The sequence below is a fragment of the Mya arenaria genome, chromosome 15, assembly GCF_026914265.1.
Source record: "Mya arenaria isolate MELC-2E11 chromosome 15, ASM2691426v1".
In the NCBI taxonomy this organism is placed as follows: domain Eukaryota; kingdom Metazoa; phylum Mollusca; class Bivalvia; order Myida; family Myidae; genus Mya; species Mya arenaria.
Window position 1 is genome coordinate 21645602 of NC_069136.1, and position 23024 is coordinate 21668625.

At 34.7% G+C, this 23024-nt stretch overlaps 1 protein-coding gene across 1 annotated transcript; it reads right to left on the bottom strand.

Annotated features, from left to right (window-relative positions):
- Positions 1 to 1649: 1649 nt before the first annotated feature.
- Positions 1650 to 23024, bottom strand: LOC128219863 (propionyl-CoA carboxylase alpha chain, mitochondrial-like). Its single transcript, XM_052927991.1, has 18 exons — positions 22928 to 23024; positions 21017 to 21112; positions 20056 to 20172; positions 18907 to 19020; positions 18357 to 18410; positions 17725 to 17893; positions 16966 to 17056; positions 15727 to 15912; positions 15368 to 15450; positions 14346 to 14483; positions 13711 to 13928; positions 12339 to 12414; positions 11730 to 11840; positions 9113 to 9215; positions 8453 to 8555; positions 7496 to 7648; positions 5965 to 6183; positions 1650 to 4755 (listed from the first exon to the last, which is right to left on the bottom strand). The coding sequence occupies exons 1-18, from the start codon at positions 23003 to 23005 to the stop codon at positions 4687 to 4689; spliced, it is 2178 nt and encodes a 725-aa protein (XP_052783951.1). The 5' UTR covers positions 23006 to 23024; the 3' UTR covers positions 1650 to 4686.

Here is a 23024-nt window from a genome sequence, read left to right on the forward strand (position 1 = left end):
AGCTTTCATATTTGGTATATAGTGTTACCTAGTGGACCTACACCAAAGGTATTCAAATTATTGTCCCGGGGTCAAATTGGCCTTGCTCAGGGGTCATTTGTTTTTACATTGTCTTGTCACTTAAACATCTTTTCCTCTGAAAGTAAAGGTCAGACTCCATACTTGATATGTAGCATCCTTACATGGTCCTCTCTCAACTTTGTTCAAATGGTTTTGTTTGGCCCCTTTTAGAAAAACCTTTAAACAACTTGATCTTATTAACTGCTTGATGGATCTTCAAGTCTGAAGCATCCTAGCATGGGCCTCTGTCAGGTCTTTTCAAATAATTTTGTTTGGCCCCTTTTAAGGGCCACCAGAGCTAAAATTAGTAAAAAAAAATAAACATTTTCTTCGCATGAACCCCTTGATAGATCTTCAGCAAATTTGTTTTGAAGTGTCCTTGCATGGACCTCTCTTAAATTTGTTCACATAATTTTGTTTGGCCCGGTTGCCATGGCAACCTAAAGGAAAATGTCAACAATTGGTTATAATCATGTTCTTCTCCTAAACCGCTTTGACAATTTTGATGAAACTTCATAGGAATGATCCTTGGTTGGTGCTTTTTCAAAATTGTTCAAAGAAATTAATTCCATGTAGAACTCTGGTTGACATGGCAACCTAAAGGAAAAGTGTCAACAGTTACAATCATCTTCTTCTCCTAAACCGCTTGGACAATTTTGATGAAACTTCATAGGAATGATCCTTGGTTGGTGCTTTTTCAAAATTGTTCAAAAAAATTAATTCCATGCAGAACTCCGGTTGCCATGGCAACCTGAAGGAAAATATAGGCTGTCGTGTCCGCGCTGTGACTTACTCTTATATGGACAGATTTTAAAATGACTTGCCATGTTTTCGACATACCAAGACAACGTGTCGTGTGCAAGACCCATGTCCCTACCTCTAAGGTGAAAGATACACTAAGTGTTTATTCACAATGGAATGCTGAATATGAGGACATAAAGAGTGTTGGCTGTCATTTAGTATGATTGTGTTTTTTTCTATGCTCAGAGGCAATTTAATATAACTTGCAATATGTATTTGACACATAAAGGCAAGATCAACTTTTTATGTACTTGTTCATAGATCAATGTCACATTGGGGGGCATTTGTCACATACTTTGACAGCTCTTGTTCAATATTCTTTGAGAAACAAGCTATATTAATAACAAAGGTTAAACTCTTTTACTCAGGTGAGTGATTCATGGCCCTCTTGTTTATGTTTTGTCTTGGAACAAGCCAATTTATATAAAAATGCATGGAAACCAATGATATAAGACTTCTGACAAACATCAGATCACAGATTTTCATAGTTTAGTTCAAAAATTGATGCTTTATGCATTTTTCTTAACTGTTAGTAACGCTTTAAGCCATAAAACATTTATTTTCGAACAGAAATATGAAAATCTACGACCTGATTTTTTGTCAGCAATCTTAAATCACTGGTTTGCAGAAATTTATGCAAATATTTGCCCTTTCCAAGACCAAAAAAACAAAGAAGTTGTAAAAACGGTAAATCTGTGAGAGTGCAGCTTTAAACAAAGTTCTCAACTATCCCCAAATTGTGTAGTTACTATTGCATTCCATCTTACTGATGAAAACTTCAAACAAAATATTTTTAGATATTTATTTATAAAACAATTCATATGTGTGTCATAAATAACGTAGAAGCACTAAAAATGATAATTCTCTAAAGAACACGAGCATCAAGTAAAAACAGCACTATTACAGTCACATATTCACACTACTAAATATGCTATTAACACTTCTATATCTTCATCACATAATAATGATAATATCAACAAGGTTTAGGTCATTTATGCACTATTAAAAAGGTATACTCTGAAAAAATACAAGGGAAATAACTTAACAATTTTCTTGAAGCTGGAGTTTTGGGCCCTGCTGTACATACATGAAATGTCTATGGCAACATGTATTGAAACATTGAACTATTTTTAAGTTTTGGCAAAATATTTTGCAATTCGACTAACAAAATTGACGACACCGAGGCTATTGATAATACCTTGCCTTTTTTTCTTCGTATAACAAATGAGCTAAAAACATCACTATTAATGATTTTCATACAATCAATAACGCCAAAAACAATTTTATTTTTTCATCACATAACAATATTTTAACATGGCAAGTTTAGGATGCATTTTATGCGATGTGCACTCCCAATCCTCAAATCAAGTCAATATTTGTTTATTGCCAGATGTGAATTCAGAAAGAAAACAATTATTTTGTGCTATATGTTTCAAAACCTTTTAAGGTCAATCAACATGCATATTTTACAGATTAACTGAAATGATATGCAAGTAAAATATGTAATTTAGTCATGAGCAAATTGAAAGTCAACATTTATCAACATTTAATCTCATTCAAGTTTTTTTGATACGATAAGTATATAACAGGGGCGTTCCTAGGCATCTTCCAGGAAGCCCAGGCGCACAAATATACATATTTGTTTCATTTTTTCAGGGCTGAGTTACAAGATAAGGTATAAATAAAACATGAATACTGACCTACTGACACCATGTGGGTAGAGAAAACGCCAACCAAGGATTTGTGTCGTAGGTAAGAGAGTATTGAATCTTCCTCTGGATTCATATACCATATATTATTATTTACAAGTTATAACCTGTGTACATGTATATATAAAAGTAAACTTAAATGCCTTTGAATGAAGTTCACAACATTTGATAAATTTGACCAAAAAATATACCCATAATAGAAATGTTAAAAATATACAAACATGCAACACCCGACATAATCCCAGCCTTAAGCACTACACAAACAGCTAACAATCTATCTCACTAACTAACACGAACAATAACTACATACTATACAAGTTTTTAATCTCATAAATGTACTGAAGTCGATAAAAAAACATGTGGACTATTTTTATAACTTTCAAATATGTTGTCATAGGAAATTCATACTTTCCAGACTATAAGTATCTTATCATTTGTCTAAGAAATAGCTAATATTCGTGTGAAATGAAATAAAAATTGACCTGGTGAATTGAACAGAGAATAGCTTAGCCACATAATCCATGATTAGTCAGAACTATCTTCTGTGGTATGGAGATTTTTAAGAAGATATATCAGTGTGTGTATACCACGTGATAAATTACGTCATAAATGCTAAGTCGGAAGGCAACAGTTTGCTTCCAATGGAGACTTTGAACAAAGATAACTTTACTATTTATTGAGCATATTAAATGAAACATAGTACGGTCTACGCTGCTTACGGAGCCCCGCCTTTAGTCTTGTCGAAGTGTTTGAATAAACTAATCACCTAATCAAACTCATGCAATAAAACGAAGGCGGTGCTCTTTGGGCTGCTTAGATTACCCTTTGTTACAAAAGTCATGTAAAATTGTGAAGAAATAGTAAAATTATCTTTGTTTGAAGTCTTCATTCGAAGCGAAATATTGCTTTCCGACAAAGCATTTATGACATTATTTATCATATATTGTATACACACTGTATATTAATCTGACAGTTATGTGAGAAGAAAAAAATTCATGGATATATTGAAACCTACTCAAGCTCAAACAAGTTAATGGTTTCCACTGTAATTCATGAAACAAATGTTTTTATCAATCTTTCAAACCTTGGTCCAGATAGATTAGAATTTATTCTGACATATGAGAACATGTTGCATGAACCATCTTGAACACTTGAAGTTATATAGAGAGGCCACATATCTATTATCATTCCTGTCATCTTTACCTGAAGTAGGGCTGCTTAAAATATGAACAGCAGCTAAACATACTTTAAGTTATCTTAACCCTTGGTATTGGGAAATTTTGCATTGATTTTAACAAAATTAGGAACTCTGTATATAAAAAATGATATAAGTGGAATTTACTCCCATACCTTTTTTAAACTTTGTACCCTTTGAAAACTTCAACAAGCATAAACTGCAGTTTTTCAAAAAATCTTCATCAATTGATATTTAGAACCTCTGATATTTTATATCTGGAAAAAACCCAATACTTTTTGGTATTTCACCCCTCATGTATAAGTTGGTTCCATTACTGATCATTATTAAAAAGTAACATAGCATTAATTACTGGTTTATGTTCATTTTATATGCCACTAAACTGATGTCAGAAATATGTCTCATGATTTTTCAATTAAAGACAATACCATTTCTAAAAAAAAAAAAAAAAAGAACATTTTAATGTCAAAATTTATTTCACTCTTGATCAGAGAAATTCCTTTCTATGATCATAAGGTGATATAAATTTAAAAATTAAACCTAAATCATCCTTATGTCCTTCGAAGTGTAATTTTTAGAATTGTAGCCGCTGAGGATTATGCCATAGTATAATTAATAACACTGAGGATTTCAGAATAATATTTGGGGTTTGTTAGTGTATGCCAATGCTTGGGCAGTGCACAGATAAAAATCTTAAGGCTTCACAGACCATGCACTAACCGAATTCTTTCATTCACCAACAAATCCAAATACTCAATCATTCAATCCCTGAAAAAAATTAATTAATACACGGCCATTGTTTTTTTATCTCCTGAGATTTCCATATTATATAGTCAAGTCTGCTTCAACAAGGGTGAGGGACTATAACTACAGCAGTTCTATCTGGGAGCGCCCATGCGTGTCTTGTAACCATGGCAACACTCATTCCAGTTCCACAAGAATGTCTCCTTCGTCGACCGTGTCACCAGCTTTGAAGGTTACCTTCTTAATCTGAAAATTTTTTTTACAAAATTAGCCAATATTTTCAAAGCAAAATGAATCAAGAGATGTTTGTAAAACATTATGCCCTCCATGAGCGCCATGGACCGAAATGATTTGTCATTGACGTTGGATGCCTTTGAGGCAATTTTTAGATTATGACAGTTCCAAGTGTGGGGATAGTAATACAGTTTTTAATCATGTTCAGATGATGACTGATCTTTGCAGATAAACATGTATCCTCTTAGCAGCAGAAAATAAGTAAATACGACAAATTTTTAATGATGAATATGAGTTATGACCATGACCTTTGACTCTGTGACCTAAAAATCCATAGGAGTCATCAACTGGTCACCCAAAACCTAAATGTCAAGTTTGAGGCTCATGGGTGCAAGCATTGTCAAGTTATCAGACAGACAAGCTTTTGGAGTTCAAGGTCACTGTGACCTTGACCTTTGCCCAATGACCCTTAAAATCAAAGGGGTTATATACAGGTCAAGTCCAACCCCCAAGTGAAGTTTGAGGGCCAGGGGTGCAGACATTGTCGAGTTATCACTCTAAGAACATTTTGGCATTCAAGGTCACTATGACCTTGACCTTTGGCCCGATGACTCCCAAAATAAAAAGGGGTCATCTACTGGTCAGGCCCAGCTTCCATGTCAAGTTTGATGACCATAGGTCCAGGCATTGTTGCGTTATCGTTGGACAAGCTTTAAAATCCTTTTACCGTTAAAGGTCACTGTGACCTTGAACTTTGACCCGATGATCCCTATAATTATTAGGGGCCATCTACTGGTCATGGCTAACATTCATGTCAAGTTTGGTGACCATACGTCCAGGAATCGTTAAGTTATAACTCGGACAAGCTTTGGTCTACCGACGGACGGACGGACGACCGACCTACCGACCGATTGTCTGACATGTGCAAAGCAATATACCCCTCTTCTTTGAAGGGGGGCATAATAATATTTCATAGCTGTCTCAGCTGAGTTTCAATAGTAAGATTTAACGTGTTGTATACAACGATATCAATTTCATGTAAGTTTTCGACGATTACCTTTTTTCTTGCAATGGAATCATTTCATGTATTGTCCCTTTAACATTTGTTTAATAATAACAGCAAAATAACAAAAATAGAAAGTAAACATAGATAAATTAAAGTAAAATGAAGTCTGACACCATTAATTTTTAACACTATGAAAAATTTTGTAATCCGCCCACCTTGCCAGTCTTAGCAGCCACGAGACTATTTTGCATCTTCATTGCCTCGAGAACAGCCACTTCCTGTCCTTCTGACACACTGTCGCCTGCGGTAACGCACACTGACTTAAGCATGCCAGGCATTGGAGCAAGAATAACAGTTGATGTGTCAATCTCCACCTTTTCGGGCATGAAGTCATACAGCATGGCGGTACGCTGGTCCAGCACGGATACAGGGAACTGAAAGATTAAACGAATGATCAGAGAGGAATAAATTACGGTATTTATAATTCTAAGTAAATAAGAGTGTGAAAAACAAATCAAGGGGCATCGTCAGCAACCATGCTATCTTTTATCCTTTACACTTCATACATAGACAATGGAAAAATGACTGACAAAATCTTGATTATATGGATATTATATGGATATGTATCAGGCATGGGAGACAACACTTCTTCAAATGAAATTGCATGTTACAAAAGTTTAAGCCCAGAATTATAAATACTCTGATTTTCCCAAGCTAATCCTCCATAACAAATAAAATTATACCGTTTTAATATACACACATTACTTCAGAAACAATACAGTCATTGGTCTGTAACATGAATTTTAATAGCTCGAAGTTCACCTTTTATTTGTATGGGCATGGGAAAACTCAGTTATGTGAGTTCCGGGCGATATATATTAAATACTCTTCAATAACACGGCATTGTCATTGTCTCTAGAGGTGAATGGTTTCAGTGACTGTTAGAAAATTAGTAGTGATCAGGCTGACTGAGTTCAAATTTAGCTTCCGCCAGAATATTTTTTTCTATGGAAAACATTTGCATGAGAGTCTATGCATAATTTCACATTGGTTTCTTGCAAAACAAATGACATTGCCTCATAATTTATTTATGGTAAAAGATGTTTCTAGCCCAATGGCCTACAGAACGCAACGAAGCTGATGCCTTAGTGTATCAGGGGTATCCGACGATGATCCAGGGGCTTTATTCAATAACCCCATAAGATTGAACTTTAATTTATGGGTAGCATCTAAGTACTTTGATTGGACTGTAATATTAATTAGCCAAACAACTGAATGTTTTCACTGTTAGAGGCATATATTAACTACTGGCATAGGTCGATTACCACTACAGGTCATAGTGGATGTCTAAAATTCAAACAACTATTGAACGATTGAATTTATTCACAGCACAATTCAGCTGAATGTTTTCACTGTCAAAGGCATGTATTAACTACTGGCACAGTCATAGTGGATGTCTAAAATTCAAACAACTATTCAACCATTGAATTTATTCGCAGCATAGTTCAACTGAATGTTTTCACTGTCAGAGGCATATATTAACTACTGGCACAGGTCAATTACCACTACAGGTCATAGTTGATGTCTAAAATTCAATCATTGAATTTATTCACAGCACAGCTCATTTGATGTGTTTTTTACAATTGCCCAAAGAGTGAGTTTTTATAACAATTAAGAAATCCAGACTGATGTTATACCAAAAGATACATTTCTTAAGACCTATAAACCATCAATTAAAAATCATACCACTGTTCCTTGGAAGCGTATCTGGTATCGACCTCCACCAAGACGCTGGGTGAGCTGTATTAGCTGAGAGTGACCGTCGACCTTGATGTCCAACAGGGGATTGGAGAAGGAGATTGTGTCTGACACCTTGTATACACGGTCTCCGATTTGAACCTGGGAAAAAGATTGTTAAATACATGTAAACCATTCTTTGAATGCAATGGGGACCTATTCACATATGAAATAATAAGGCTATGCTTTTTTTTGCGATTGACATTAACTTGAGAAAACAATTTCCACCATTTACATTCTTTTGAAAAATTATTTTTACCTTTTGAGTTGAATTTCAATTAATTTGACAATTTTCATGATTCTATATATACAGTCATGGGTAATTGATCACATAACATTCAATCTCATCAAATGGTGAATGTGACATTATTTTCATGTATTTTGTGCAGAGAAAATAAACTATTTACGCTGCTGAATATAAATTATTCACATACAAAGATTTGGAATTATGGCATAAGAGCATAAAACATGTAAATATAGCCCCATCAAGTATTGTTTTTCAAACGGTTGGAGCATTTTTCCTTTTATCAATAGCTCTTTTCAAAAGATAAATGAATATGTTTCTTTCCATTTATGTGGAAGTACTTTAGCTAGTATAAAACATTTGTGTCAGGGACCGTTATTATTTTAAGTCACAAAGCTTTGAATAACAAGCATGGTTATAATTTTCATTATTTTAAACTGATTAAATCTCAAATATGATTTTTTTTTCATAAATGAATATAGAAATATCATTTAAGTCCTGTGACAAAACCATCTCAAAAATTCTGTCTTTCTTGATGACAGACAGATCCACAGCTTTGTCAGCAACCCTGACACTCAGTTGGCTATTATTATTCTATATCTTATAGCTGTTTTGGGGCGATTTGAATACAATAATTTCATTAAAATCCGTTACAAACCCACCTCAAACCTGCCCTCTTTCTTGGTGATAGACAGATCCACATCTTTGTCGGCAATGCTGACACTCAGGTGCCATGACATGGGCAAATCTTTCTTCATTGGGACCCTATATTATAGGGTCAAAGATATTGATGTCACCAACAAATACCAGCGATCAATCTACTTAATAAAACAGGAGACATATTACAGAAGCAGGAGTTAAAATTGTACCTTTTCCTTAAATTCAACAATTTCCTAACTGTTTTATTTCACTTAGAGAAGAGATTAAATTTAGTGAATTTTCTGCAAAGAAAATATGGAATCTTAAGTTTTAAAAATAAAAACACCATTTTAAATAATTAGATAATTTTTTTCAAGAAAAGTTACAATTCCAAAAATTCCAAAATATGTTAAAATGTTCTTAATAAGATACTTCTGTAATATGGACCAAGATCTATTTTCGTATTTGCAACTTTTTACAAGAATTTTATTTGAAACACAATTTAATATCAGCCCCTATCTGCTTTTGATATTTTTTGAAAAGATTCTTGAATAAAATTTCAGAAAATGTTACAAGTTCCTTTTGTCTAGTTTAATATTTGTATTTGTTGTTAAATTGAAAACATTGTCAGGAATTTACCCGAATAATTTTCACAGATGATGTCTAAATCATGAACATGTTACCTGTCCTGGTTTGAGAAAGTTCGGGCAATAAGTTGTTCCTTGGCAAAGATGGCAGCCGTAAGAGCGGTTAGTTCTTGTGTCTCCACTTCGTTCAGGACCTTACCTGCAAAAAACAAACATGAGCCATCAAATCAATGAGTGTAAAATGAAATATCATAAATGATGAATTTCGGGTAAATATTTTGTGAGCTGCACAAAATAAATTTTAATTAAAAGTCATATGAGGTTTGCCTTAAAGCTGCACCATCACAGATTGCCAGTTTTGTCTTTTATTTAAATTTTTGTCACAAAATCGACTGATTTTGGTATCAATACCTTCAAAAATACAACAGATATCAAATATGTGGAATGACGAAAAATCTCATTTTTCTTGAAGCATAAGTAACGTTTTTAGTAGAGATGGCAACGAGTTGTAAAATTGGTACTCGAGTACTCAGACAATCTTCCGATCAAGTACTTGGATACTCGATTTTGCGGAAAACTTGGATTGGTATTTGGGAGAGACAAGTTTATATATGAATCGTTCATGTACACTGTGCGTGGGATGTCATAATATAGACCATTTCCATCTTTAAATAAGCCAGTCATGATATTATTATGTACTCTAACAAAAAATTGAATAACAAGAGGCCCAAAAGGGCCTATGCTCTACTGGCATGGCTTTTGTGGTCATATCAATCCAGAGCATGTATGTATGGGTAAAAGGCAACAGACATATAGTTTATGTTTTGTGTTTGGGTTACCTGAAAACATAGCACGTTCAACATCTGAGCCCAGAAACTATTGTAAGCACATTAGTTGCATGAACTATTTTAATATGTGCCAAGTAAAAGTCATCTGACAAAAAAAAATGCTTTCAAAACTGTACTCATAGTAAAATTTTCTGTAGTTTTAAAAGTTTAAAAAAGTTGGTCAAAAGGTCAAAGTCAAGGGCATCCTAGGACAACATTGATCAATTTGAACAAACATTCACAATCAATTGTGCTGAGATGGATGCACGAACACACAAAAAGATTTTCAAACCTTTTCATATTTATGTTTACCAAACCTGTGAACCCTGGGTGTGGCCAGTAATGACACCAGGTGCATAACTTAAACATTCACAATCAATTTTGTTAAGATGAATGCGCAAACTACAGAACTTAAAGCTAAAAAATGGCCTTTGGGCTTTCAACAAGAACAAGGCAGAGTAATTCACAAAATCAACTGCAGAAGCAAAAAGCAAATTGTCTCTCAAAATCCTAGACTTGCAAATTGTCTCCCTTAACTCTAGACTTGAATTAACATATACATGTAAACTTGGCTAAAAATAGAATTCGCTCATGCAGACCTGGCTAAAAATAGAAAGCATTTCTTTAAAACTTTCATGGCCCATAATCTAGGCATTCATGGGCGGATCTTGCTGGTTTTCGAAAGGAACCAAGCTCTAATGGATATCTAGATACTGTACAAGTTTCATCGAGATATAATCAAAACTGAAGACTGTATCGTGTTCACAACCAATTGTTTACACAATAGCATTTTTTTATACTATCAAGGGCCATAATCTAGGCATGCATGGGCGGATCTGGCTGGTTTTCGAAAGGAACCGAGCTCTAATGGATATCTAGATACTGTACAAGTTTCATCGAGATACAAACAAAACTGAAGACTGTATTGTGTTCACAAGCAAATGTTTACAGACGCATGACCGCACGGATGCACATACTACGTACACATTACCATCGCATAAGCTCTTCTGGCCTTTGGCCAGTAGAGCTAAAAATAAGAAAAAAATGTTTTTTCATTCTTTCAATTTGTCCTTTGTTTTTGTTCTTTTATACAAATATATGTGATGCTAAAATACAGCGCATGCGTAGACGTAAATAATAGATATTCCAAAAATTATCACGTCATTAAAATAGCATATGAGCTACACTTAATAATGAACAAAAATCAAAATTACATATAACAAAATTTAATAGCATACATTAAGCTTCAAAATACAAAGGATACGTATCCAAATAATAACAAAAAGCACATACGAATCACTAGCAATTCGTAATATTGAACTTATTTCTCTAATCGTCCAGCATTAATGGTCGTTCCTAATTCCCTTGTGAAGGTGCATTGTTTGGTGAAAACTCTATAATTGGTAAACAATATTTGTGCTATCAAAACTTCGATAATTGATATCAGTGCTAATTGCAAATTAGGGCCCTTTGGTGACAGTTTGTATACTCTCACAACAACTGTCATTTGTTAGGGTAAATTGTGTACATAGCAGGGATTAGAGGCACCGTACATTGACTTGTTGGCAATGCGCCAGTACTGTCACATAGTCTGTATATCTTTTATCTTCAACTTATAAGATAAGCCAATTAAAGCAAAAGAAAATTCCATCGATTTAATTTGAAATGTACTGGGTATTATATTTCTTATTCACACATTTTTTTAGCAAAGTTAAAATTTTGTCTATGACCTATTCACAATTGTCCTAATGTTCATGTGCTATTGGCTATGTCTACTCACTGCTTACTTTATACTATATGTTTACCGTTACAATGCAACATTTTGTAAGCCATGTTAAAATTTGTTAAGCAAAATGTTTAACTATGACATGGTTGCTAGCACCCACCCTGGAAGCCATCTGGGAAGACCGTCTGCAAGTATTTAGTGGTGATGTCACCGGCCACGAAAGTCTTCTCGGTGATGATGTCACGTAATAGGGGGATGTTGTGGGTCACGCCTGCAAAATTAGTTAAGGGTTATGAGTTGAATGGAACTGATTATCGATAATCAAACTGAAACCGATTCCCACCACTAGTAAATAGCCATTTAATAGGGGGATTACTTTATATGTGAGTATAATCTCCTAAACATTTCACTTTAATGAAAGCAGACAAAATATTTCTCCTGGTTCATTGTTTTTCTCCTTTTGGGATACATTTGTTAGTTTGCACGTGTAAGACCCATAAATGTACCCAGATATAATGGTGACAGTTTTCAGTGTGAACATGATATAAAGACAGAACTTTACTGAAATGAATATCACAACCAACCTACTTGCCCTATATTTTTCTGCAGTGAAATCAGAAAAAAAATACAATTGTATAATATGTTTTTAAACATGGGTCTTTTTAAGGCTCTGTCAGGAAAAATTGAGTAGGATAAATTTATGTTTTATCCTTGATAATAAGCTGGCTTCAGTGTGTAAACATTCGTACCTCAAAGAATTGTACAGTACCTTTAATGACGTAGGAGTCCAAGGCTGTAACCATGGTATCCAAGGCCTCTGTTCTCGAGTCACCGTATGTCACCAACTGTAAATGACAAAGGTATTGAAATCTATATTTCACACATTTTTTGATGATAACTAGTACAGTCAAGATCATTGTCATACTCACTTATTAATATGTACTTTAATTTTAAGCAGAATGTGAACAAGGGGTCCAACATTTTATGCGCGATGTAGCCGTCTTCGCCAAGGTGGTAAAAGAGGTTTTGTTATGATAAAGAATATTTTTTATATTGTTATTTGCTTGATGGCATTTACCAAGTACACTAAAAATAAACATAATTATGTTTACAAACAAGCACTTTAAGCAAATTCCAATGCACAACAGTTTTTTTCTCAGTCGAAAAAGCACCATTATTAAATAAATGTTATGGACCTTACTATACATGTAACATGTGCGTAATATCTAATATCTAGTATATGGCCATATGACCAAACCATGACTTTCTTATTTTGAAAAATGAGTAAAATAAGAATTCATGTAAGTTCTATTTTCTAATGGATCAGAATTAGGGAGAGTACCGTAAATATGAGAATTCTAAATCATGATTCCAGCATTGATTAGATCATGGGCTGACAACATAAGCCTTATAAGTAGAAATGGTAGATTGTTTTAATTTGAATACTTCCTTTTCTGTGATTTTGTGATTTTGGTTTTAGCAGTATTCATTTGAGGTAATAGCACATCATACATGGGCATTGAATTAGATTAATAACAAAAAACATATAGCGGATTCAAATATGATAAAGAGCAATGCATAATAATCACAGAAATTTTACCAAAAAAAGAAAAGTTTTTTATGAGTCTCACTTCTGTCGTAATAAAATTGTCTTTGGTGGACACAAAGTAGTTTAAGACTCGGAAAATTTGTGACCAGGTGTCAATAAAACTTGAGATACAGGTGGAATTTTTAAGTCAAAGGTACCGGTATGTAGAATTTCTTTCATTGAGTTCAATGAATATTTTAAAAATATGATATGCATGTTATGGTTTTGCCCACTTCGGCTAGGACAAAAAAAGAAAAAATGTTTAGTTCAGGTCACGTCTTATCTAAATAAACAGGTGAGGTAAGTAGGATTTGTATATTATTTCGTAGGTAGGATCGGGTAACCTGAATCAGATGGGGTTTTTGGTGGCCTAGGTTTTGAATTAGTGATGCCTTTATTCTATCAAAAGGAAATAAATTAAATAAAGGACAAAATTATTTCACTAGGTTTTGAGCATATATCAAAAACACACACATGTAATTTCAAAATCCTTCAGTAGCAATCTATCATACCGTTGACTGATAAAAAAAATAAGAAAAAAGTTCAGCGTTACCTTACAGATCATGGGATCATAATAAATGCTGATCTGTGACCCCTCCTGAATACCGCTATCGCATCGGACATGGGGTATATGGAGTGGTTCTATGTACTTGTACAGACGGCCGATTGACGGCATGCCGAAGTTCTTGTACGGGTCTTCTGCGTACACTCGGCACTCGATCGCCCATCCGTCCACGGGTACGTCATGCTGGGTGTAGGCAAGCTCATGACCTGAAGAAATGTGAAGCAAACTTAAAACTAAGCTCCTCAAGATTAACTATTATGTTTATGTATATGTATATATCATATATGAAAAATTTGGTAATTAGCAGTTTTATATATGATGTAACATTCAAAATTATTACACTAATTGTATATAACTAATATCATTAATATATATTGACATTATTTGATCTTGGTTATGTTATTCAATGATGGGTATGTCATTTATGATATAATCAGAATTATTGATTTCAATTATGATGTTATTTAATCACGGTGATGTTATGTAATGATTGCAACAGTTTTTGATCTTATTTACTTGACATTTTTCTTTAAAGTCGTATTTGTATCATTGCATTATAAAAAGACAAAGAAACTTTAAATCAAAAAGCCTATGTTTCATTACATCTCACAGACAACCCCCACCTTTAGCCGATCGAATCATCTGATGGACAATATCTATGCCAGTGATACACTCTGTGATTGGATGTTCCACTTGTAGACGAGTGTTCATCTCCAGGAAGTAGAAATTCTTTTTGGAATCCACCAGAAACTCTACAGTACCTGTGCAATGAGGAAAGATGTTTAGTCAATATCCTTTTACAATAGAATACCTCCACTCATTTTCAAAGCAGCTGTGAAAATTTGTCCCTTATTCTTAACTAGAATTACTCATTATGGATGTGTTGCCTATTGGGAGTGCTCATCATTGTCAAACCTTAATTAATATAAATTTTAATGTCCAAGTGGACATTTTGACCTCTGACTTCAAAATCAATAAATATCATCTTTTGTTCTAAGTCAGTATTTCTACTAGGATGTTTGGGATGTAGGATAAAGTGTCTATTTTTGTACAGGGTTACTATTTTCTGAATAAAGGACACCCTAACCATGACCTTCGACCTTAAAATCAATAATAGGTATCTATTGGTCCTGTATTGCTATTCAAGTTCATGACCATAACAAGTGTTCAATACTGAATATAGAAGTGTGAAGTCTGTTATTTATTCAAGTTCGCCATAACCTCGACATTTGACCTTCTAACCTGAAAACCAATGGGGGTTCATCTAATGAACTTGACCAATGCGCATACAAAGTTTGAGGTTTTTAAAACAGATAATTCCCCTGTAAGTGTTCAGAAACCATTATTACCTTGACCTTTTCTGTTCAAGGTTATCTAACCTTCGACTTTTGACCTACTAACATGAAATCCATAGAGTGTTTATGATCAGAGACAAAAGTGTGATGCCGCATACAATAAAGCTGACGAAAGCGTCCGCATGTAATCTATTTGTGGCTGACATCCATCGAAGGTGACTCAAATAAATATGCCTAGGTGACTCTCCTTGTTCATCAGTGTGCCATAAAATCAATTTTACCTTTTATTCTAACTAAATACCCTAATATTCAGTAACACAGTTGAAGAAAGCTGTTAAATGACAACGTACCAGCAGAGTCGTAGCCGACAGCCTTAGCCAACTGAATGGCCTGGTCTCCCATCTTCTTCCTCATCAATGGGTCCACAAACACACTGCAATAAATATACAGCAATTATATTCACTGTGATTCTGTGAAAAATGATGTTTTATTGTGAAAAACAATTGTGACGCTAGTGAAACAAAAAATACCATAGATGTCACCGCTGTTCAAACAGCCAATTTTATTAGATGTTTAGAGGAAGAAAGTCTAGATAGATGCACAAAAATAAGTATTAATATTAATGCATTATAATGTTTGGCTCTTTTGACTTCAATGATCAAAACAAACAGAAAGCATATATGATTTGTGGAGCTTTAGGAGCACAAACCTGGGAGCCTCCTCTATGACCTTCTGGTTTCGTCTCTGGATTGAACATTCCCGCTCATTCAGCCAGACGCCATTACCGTGCTTGTCACAGAGCACCTGCACCTCAATGTGGCGAGGGTTGTCTATAAACTTCTCTATCAACATTCTGTCATCACCGAAACTCGAAGCAGCCTCTTGGGAGGACAATCTGGAAACAGTATTTCAAGAATTTGTTAAAATAAAATCCCTTCTAAAGCAATATTATTAACATACATAAACAGTTATAGCATAGATCTGCTCTGTACATCAGATTAAGTTCTGTTTACCATCCCTGGATGATAATCAGTATCATTATACCTAGTGATGTTCCGATGATCGATTATAATAGAAAAATTGATTGGTTGGGCCTGAAATCGGTGACAATCGATTGTATTTTGTCATAATCGATCATCGATTCCACCCACAATCAAACATAACATAAGCATACTTAGTTTCTTGTTCTAATAATGAAAAAAAACTAAAACTAAAATTAAGATATTGTCAGAAACTGATTGTACAATCGATAATCGGTTACTTGAGTGGACGATTATCGATAGTCAAACTGGAACAGATTGCAAACAATTATTATTCCACAATTAAATTCTCAACACAAAGTTCCCATACAGTTGGTAGATATCAGTACTTTTAAAATTTACTGTCCTCCAAAGGGAGAAATTTTACTGTAAAAAAATACTGTCACAAGTTACATAACACACGTAGACTACTGATGACCCTGAGCATGGGAAATCATTGATACTTTATTTTCAATGTAAAAAGAAAGTAATTTGGTATCAACAACAAACTATTGATCCCCTTAAATTGTTTTGGTATAATAAGATAGTCGACAGTATCTTCTTAAGTTGACAAACTTACACTAACCCCATCAGTCATCTTATATTATAAACTTATCATTGATCTGGGAAGAAAAATCAAACCTCTTATCCAGAGTCTGATAAGCTAACAATTTGGCCATTGCCACCGATGTTGATAACAGCGGCATTATTCAATAAGTAACATAGATTGAACTTGAATCTATGATTGGAAACTAAGTGTTTTGATTGGCTTGTATATTTAGCTGACCAATAGGCTGAATGGAATCATTGAGGCATGTCTAAAGATAAGGATAAGCTCAATATTGAATACTGGCCCAGGCCATCAATAAATGAGTATTTAGCTATAAATTTTGACCACCTTATAAATTTGTGATAAGATATCCATGTACCTGAAAGCGTCTCGACACTCCTGATCGTTCCAAGCTATCCTCATGCCCTTACCACCTCCGCCTGCCGATGCCTTCACCATCACAGGATAGCCTGTAAACAGGGAGGGACACCTTAGTACAGTTTGCACAATTTATTTATTTGTTGTGGCAAGCCATCTTGAATTAGTAATAACATTTCGGTTTACTCCTACCTGACGCGTTTCCAGGCCCCGATTTCTTGAAAAATCTTAAGCATAAAGCCTTTAGTATCTTTCTTTATTGAGCCAAATGAACTTGAGTTAACAAAATAATAAGAATTTCGTGGGGATAACCTTAAATCCAATTTCTATTTAAAATGAGAATTCTACACAATTTACCGGTATACAAAACACAAATAGTTTACAGAGGCTGATCCCGTTATAAGGGACATCAGAGTATTTGAGGAATCGGGGCCAGATGTGAGAAGGAAAACAGTAGAGCTTTCACAGTTTACATTACAGTTGGCAATTTAGTAAATTGTATAGAAAAAAAATAGAAACTTTGTGACTCAATTATAGATACAGTCCAATCCAGTTGACTCAAACTCCCAGGGATTGGCGAAAATACCTTGAGCCTTGAAAAATTCAAGCCAAGCGGGATTGTTTACCTTCAGTTTAAAGACATCAGTTCTTTACATCTAGTTCTAGTCAATGAGGAAATCAAGCCAAGGGAGTTTGAGCCAACAAGGTTCAATTGTATATTTTAAGTCATTTTAAGTTATTTTTTTCTGATTAAACATACCAATCTCATTGGCGAGATGCACACAGTGTTCAGCATCCTGTACGACCCCATCATGTCCAGGGATCATGTTCACACGAGCTGCTGTGGCGATACGCTTACTCTCAATCTTATCTCCCATTGCGCGGATGGCCTCGGAGTTAGGACCGATAAACTGCACACCTATATCTGCCTACAGTTCAACATTGAGTATCAATGTACATGGTTTTAGGATTGGATTATTGATTTTGTCAGTGGATTAAAACATAACATTCGAATTCGCAACTGGTTTTTTAAATGGATGTAACCGTAACCAAACAATTTTGTTTTTGGGCCTTGGTGGTAATGAAAAGAAAAGAAACAAATGCTTAAGACAATCTGTTTTAAGTTTGTTTTTTATATAATAAAAACATAAAATTTGATTATTTTTTTATACAAACTGGATATATTTGGCACTTGAAATATAATACTGTACCACAAAATCCTGAACATTTTTGGTGAAAGATTCAAATTCATTATTATAAGCCCTATTCAATGTGCCTCCATCTCCCTTTAAAAGAACTCTGTCCTTTTTCTGCAGCACTCTGTCATCTTTAAAACTTGGCTTTAACCCTATATATAACAATTTACATGCTTTTAGTAAATAATATTTTTACCAGGTTGGCTGCAAACTTTGTGTTCTCAGACAAGAACCCATAGCCTGGATGAACCTGAAAAAATGAGATAGAATAATTTTAGTGATATGATTTTCAATATACATTACCAATTGACATTTTGCCATGCAACCCTTATATTAAAATTCATACCTGTTAAACAAATGGAACAGATTTACAAGTCACATGGTTACCCTGGGCAAACTACCAGTAATGCATGCAGACTTGAATAAAAAATACTTTTTTATTTATAGTCAAAGTAGGTAATTATCAAGGACATTCTTAATTTGATTAATCTGATGTGACATGTCAATTATAATCATGGTTGGCCTAGAATCAATTTGTGATAAAATATTTGTAATAATGTCACATAAAATTGTGTGAAAAGTGATTCAAAATTCAAAATTCCAAGGGTATAGGTCATCTTTCAAAACAAACCAGAAAAAAGCAATTAAGATATGCTTTAAAAGTTTTAAAATAATTATAATGTCCATTTTGTTTTGACAAAAAAAAAATCCATTGTCAATTTTATTTTTTTATAACAGAATCTTACCGCTTGAGCGCCAGTATCTTTGACTGCTTGAAGAATGTTATCCATAACCAGGTAACTCTGTGAAGTTGGAGCAGGGCCAATACAGATAGCCTCATCTGCCATACGAGTGTGAACCTGGAACAAGAAAGGTATCTCTGTGAAGTTGGAGCAGGGCCAATACAGATAGCCTCATCTGCCATACGAGTGTGAACCTGGAACAAGAAAGGTATCTCTGTGAAGTTGGAGCAGGGCCAATACAGATAGCCTCATCTGCCATACGAGTGGGAACCTGGAACAAGAAAGGTAACTCTGTGAAGTTGGAGCAGGGCCAATACAGATAGATAGCCTCATCTGCCATACGAGTGTGAACCTGGAACAAGAAAGGTATCTCTGTGAAGTTGGAGCAGGGCCAATACAGATAGCCTCATCTGCCATACGAGTGTGAACCTGGAACAAGAAAGATAACTCTGTGAAGTTGGAGCAGGGCCAATACAGATAGCCTCATCTGCCATACGAGTGTGAACCTGGAACAAGAAAGGTAACTCTGTGAAGTTGGAGCAGGGCCAATACAGATAGATAGCCTCATCTGCCATACGAGTGGGAACCTGGAACAAAAAGATGGCTCTGTGAAGTTGGAGCAGGGCCAATACAGATAGATAGCCTCATCTGCCATACGAGTGGGAACCTGGAACAAAAAGATAGCTCTGTGAAGTTGGAGCAGGGCCAATACAGATAGATAGCCTCATCTGCCATACGAGTGGGAACCTGGAACAAGGAAGATAACTCTGTGAAGTTGGAGCAGGGCCCTTATAGATTGGCCAAACAGATAACTTTGTGATATTTGAGCATTGCCATCATTGCTTTGGAAATAGCAGTTGTGTATATCACAATACAATTTAAGTTATCAATGTTGAGTCTTGATTCTGAAACTCAGGCTCAGGATGTCTATGAATATCGGCACAGAAATTAGAGACTTAAGGCGTATGGTGAAATTATCTTTGCCTTTTATTTAATTGTATTTTCTATATATTCATTTAATTTTTTAAAATGTAATCAATTTAGGAGAAAAGACAAAGATCTGATTGTGGTCATCTGTAAAGATTCTACAGATCTTAGATTTTTGACATTATAGCAAGATCCCTTAATCAAACCCAGACTGTCAATACATACGGCCATGGAGTCCGCCTCACTGTGAACAGCGACAGTTTTGATGCCCATTCTACGGCAGGTCTTCATCACCCGACACGCAATCTCTCCCCGGTTGGCGATCAGGATTTTGTCAAACATCTGCAAAATGTTCTTGGTTCATTTGATGTTTTCCTATTGTGAGTTTGCATCTCCTATTTCTTTTTTTTCATCTATCAGTGTAACGATACTGTTTCCTACCTTAATATCATTTCAATGCAATTATTGTAAATCAATCAATAGGCTTATGTGTGCTGTCATGGATTCCAGAAATTTGTATATAGCCTTTGAAAAAATACACCATTTTTCAAGCTTCAATTTTGATTGCATTGAACTTCATTTGTACCAAGTTACATAAGACTTTCAATGAAATTTGTGCATTTAATGTTAAAATACTGTGAACTTACCAAACAACCCTTGTACAATTAACATCCCATTACTCAATTTTATGAACCGGGACAAGAAGAGATATGTTTATTTTTATAATCATCTCTTAAAAGGGCTTACAAAGGCTGTTGATTAACTTTGCGCAAATCATATGCTATTTTGGTAATGATGATTTAAGTCAAGTAAGTTTAAAACAATAATGCCTTAAAATAAAATTTAAAAATCGCATTAAGCTGTATTGTGCCCCATTAAGCATTAAATGTTTTACATAAAAAAATAAAATAGACAACCTTGAAAGTATATTTCACCTTTAAACATGTTACTCAATAGGTTCTTTTTCTCTGTCACTGCAAACTAGGACATCACTTAGACCATAACTAAACTGTTTACCACTTATATCATATAAATTTACAATTATAACACATATTGCTGCTTGCTACAGTTCACATATACAATAACATACATAAAACATTGAAAAAGATTAAGACAGAGCTTATAATGTTTCTCTCCAGAAATGTTCGCTTGTGATATATTTTCAATAAAATGTTTATAAACATACCGGTTCCCCTTCAGTAGCCTTGTCATTCCAGTACAAGTCTTTGAGATGAGCACCAGTGGTGTAGATTGAGCGGCCATACTGCTGAGAAGTGGCAACCTTAATGGGGACAAGAAATATGATGTTTAATCGCATACTAAAACAATAACTTATACCTCTTTACAATTGTATAGCTTGATTTTTACCTCGCAATTTTTAAAAACGGAGACAAGACAAGACCCCTATAACTATCACCCTGTGTTGCTGACTTGCATTCACTCTAAATCATGGATGGAGCTCATCATATTCAAACAAATTATAACCCATATTAAACAACCGTATTATTAACATGAATTCTTAACAATTGCAAAAGCTCAGCATTTCGTGTAATATTTGTCAAAGGCTCATAAAAAGATAGGGTCTTCAAATTCAAGGACTTGAATGGCCGCCATTTCCATATTGAATCAGAGTAAACTAAGGCCCCAAGAAAAAAATACCTGTGTTTCTGGTAACCCGACTGACTCTATTTTTTCGTTGCCTACCCTAATCTTGTTTTAGGCTTAAAGGTAAAAATTTTAAAAAACAACATATATCGTCGTCATTTTTGTTGTTACTCTGTCTCTGCTCCTCGATCCTATGCGATCCTGAGAATAGACTTTCGTTCCTGATATGTATTATTGAGACTCTTTGTCAACAGGAAAACAAAATGGCGGTGTCAATACTGTCAGTGGACCTCATAAATTGTGTGTATTTTGTGGGCATAAATGCCTGAAATCTTTTTTCAACAGCATTGAACTTTTAAGCGGAATACGGCTAACATTTCACCCTGTCTGATATCTTCTAATTGGCAAACGCTATGTTAAACTAAATCCTCTTTAAATTTTGTAGGCAGCCGGCCATTTTACCAACAAGCGCCCAGATGATGTCATTGACATGTACATTTAACATCTTTGTACCCGCTTGAATGTGAGCCACACAAGCTTGAAGGTTAAAAATTCTTCTCTGGAGGTTGATCAGAAACATCTGAGCGCTGTCAGGAAAATGTCCGCCTCAAACAAAATTTTAAAGTGGATTTAAATTGAAGACTGATACGGTTGTTTCTCAAACTGTGGTGTTAGTCTTATTGTGATATTAAGGAATGGAATAAATTTATCTGCACACTGAAGCATAAAATGACTTCAATATGTCTGGGATTAGTACTGTTTCCATGGGGAAAATTGAAGATTCAAATTTGCTGTACTCTTTCCGACTAAAGAAAAACATGAGAATTGGACATTGAATTATGCTTGTTTGTCTAAAGACAATATAGTTATACCAACATATCGCACACCATTTTAAAGGTAATTGACTCTTCTTTTCATGTCACTTATTTAAAAATGGATTGTTTATATGTTGGTTGAGAAATTTGCATAAAACTGGACTCTATTGTGAAATCGGGTAAGTTTGAGTTACATACCTTGTTTCTTTTTTGTATATCAAAGACACTAAATATCTTCAGATGTGTTGTTTATCTCATCGTATGTCCCCAAAATGATTTTAAACAACATTTTAGTGACAAACAATGATTCAGATGCCTGTGCCTGTGGGCTAAAGTGAGGGATAAAAACAGATTGCTACTGTACATGTAGCAATTTCAGTGGCAATCGATTGTAAACACTAGACAAGAAAATTATAAAGGAAATGCATAATCAAGATGCATATGCATAATCAAGATGCATTTCCGCAGATGTTTTGCACGATTAGCAATGCAAACAGCGTAATAATTTTGTGGAAAACCTTGACCTTTACCCTTGATTCTATACGTATACCGACTCATAGCGGAGCTAAGGACGATGTAAACAAACGTATTTCTATGGTAATGCATCTATGACAGCGATCAAAACGCTGCCTGACATTTAAACAATTAATAAATGCACAAAATCATCTAGTTTGTACCTTCAAACGTAATGATAAACACAGTTTTCTGTGTTTAAACGCGCTTGATGTTATCCGACTGGCCATAGTTGTCGCCATCTTGCTCAAGGTCAGGGTC

Excerpts from the sequence above, each read along its gene's own strand:
- LOC128219863 (XM_052927991.1), bottom strand. The coding sequence starts at position 23,005 with ATGGCGACAACTATGGCCAGTCGGATAACATCAAGCGCGTTTAAACAC. Across the intron at positions 20,173-21,016 it reads AGGCTACTGAAGGGGAACCG|ATGTTTGACAAAATCCTGAT; the intron begins GTATGTTTATAA and ends AACATTTTGCAG. Across the intron at positions 17,894-18,356 it reads CAAAGTTTGCAGCCAACCTG|GCAGATATAGGTGTGCAGTT; the intron begins GTAAAAATATTA and ends GTTGAACTGTAG.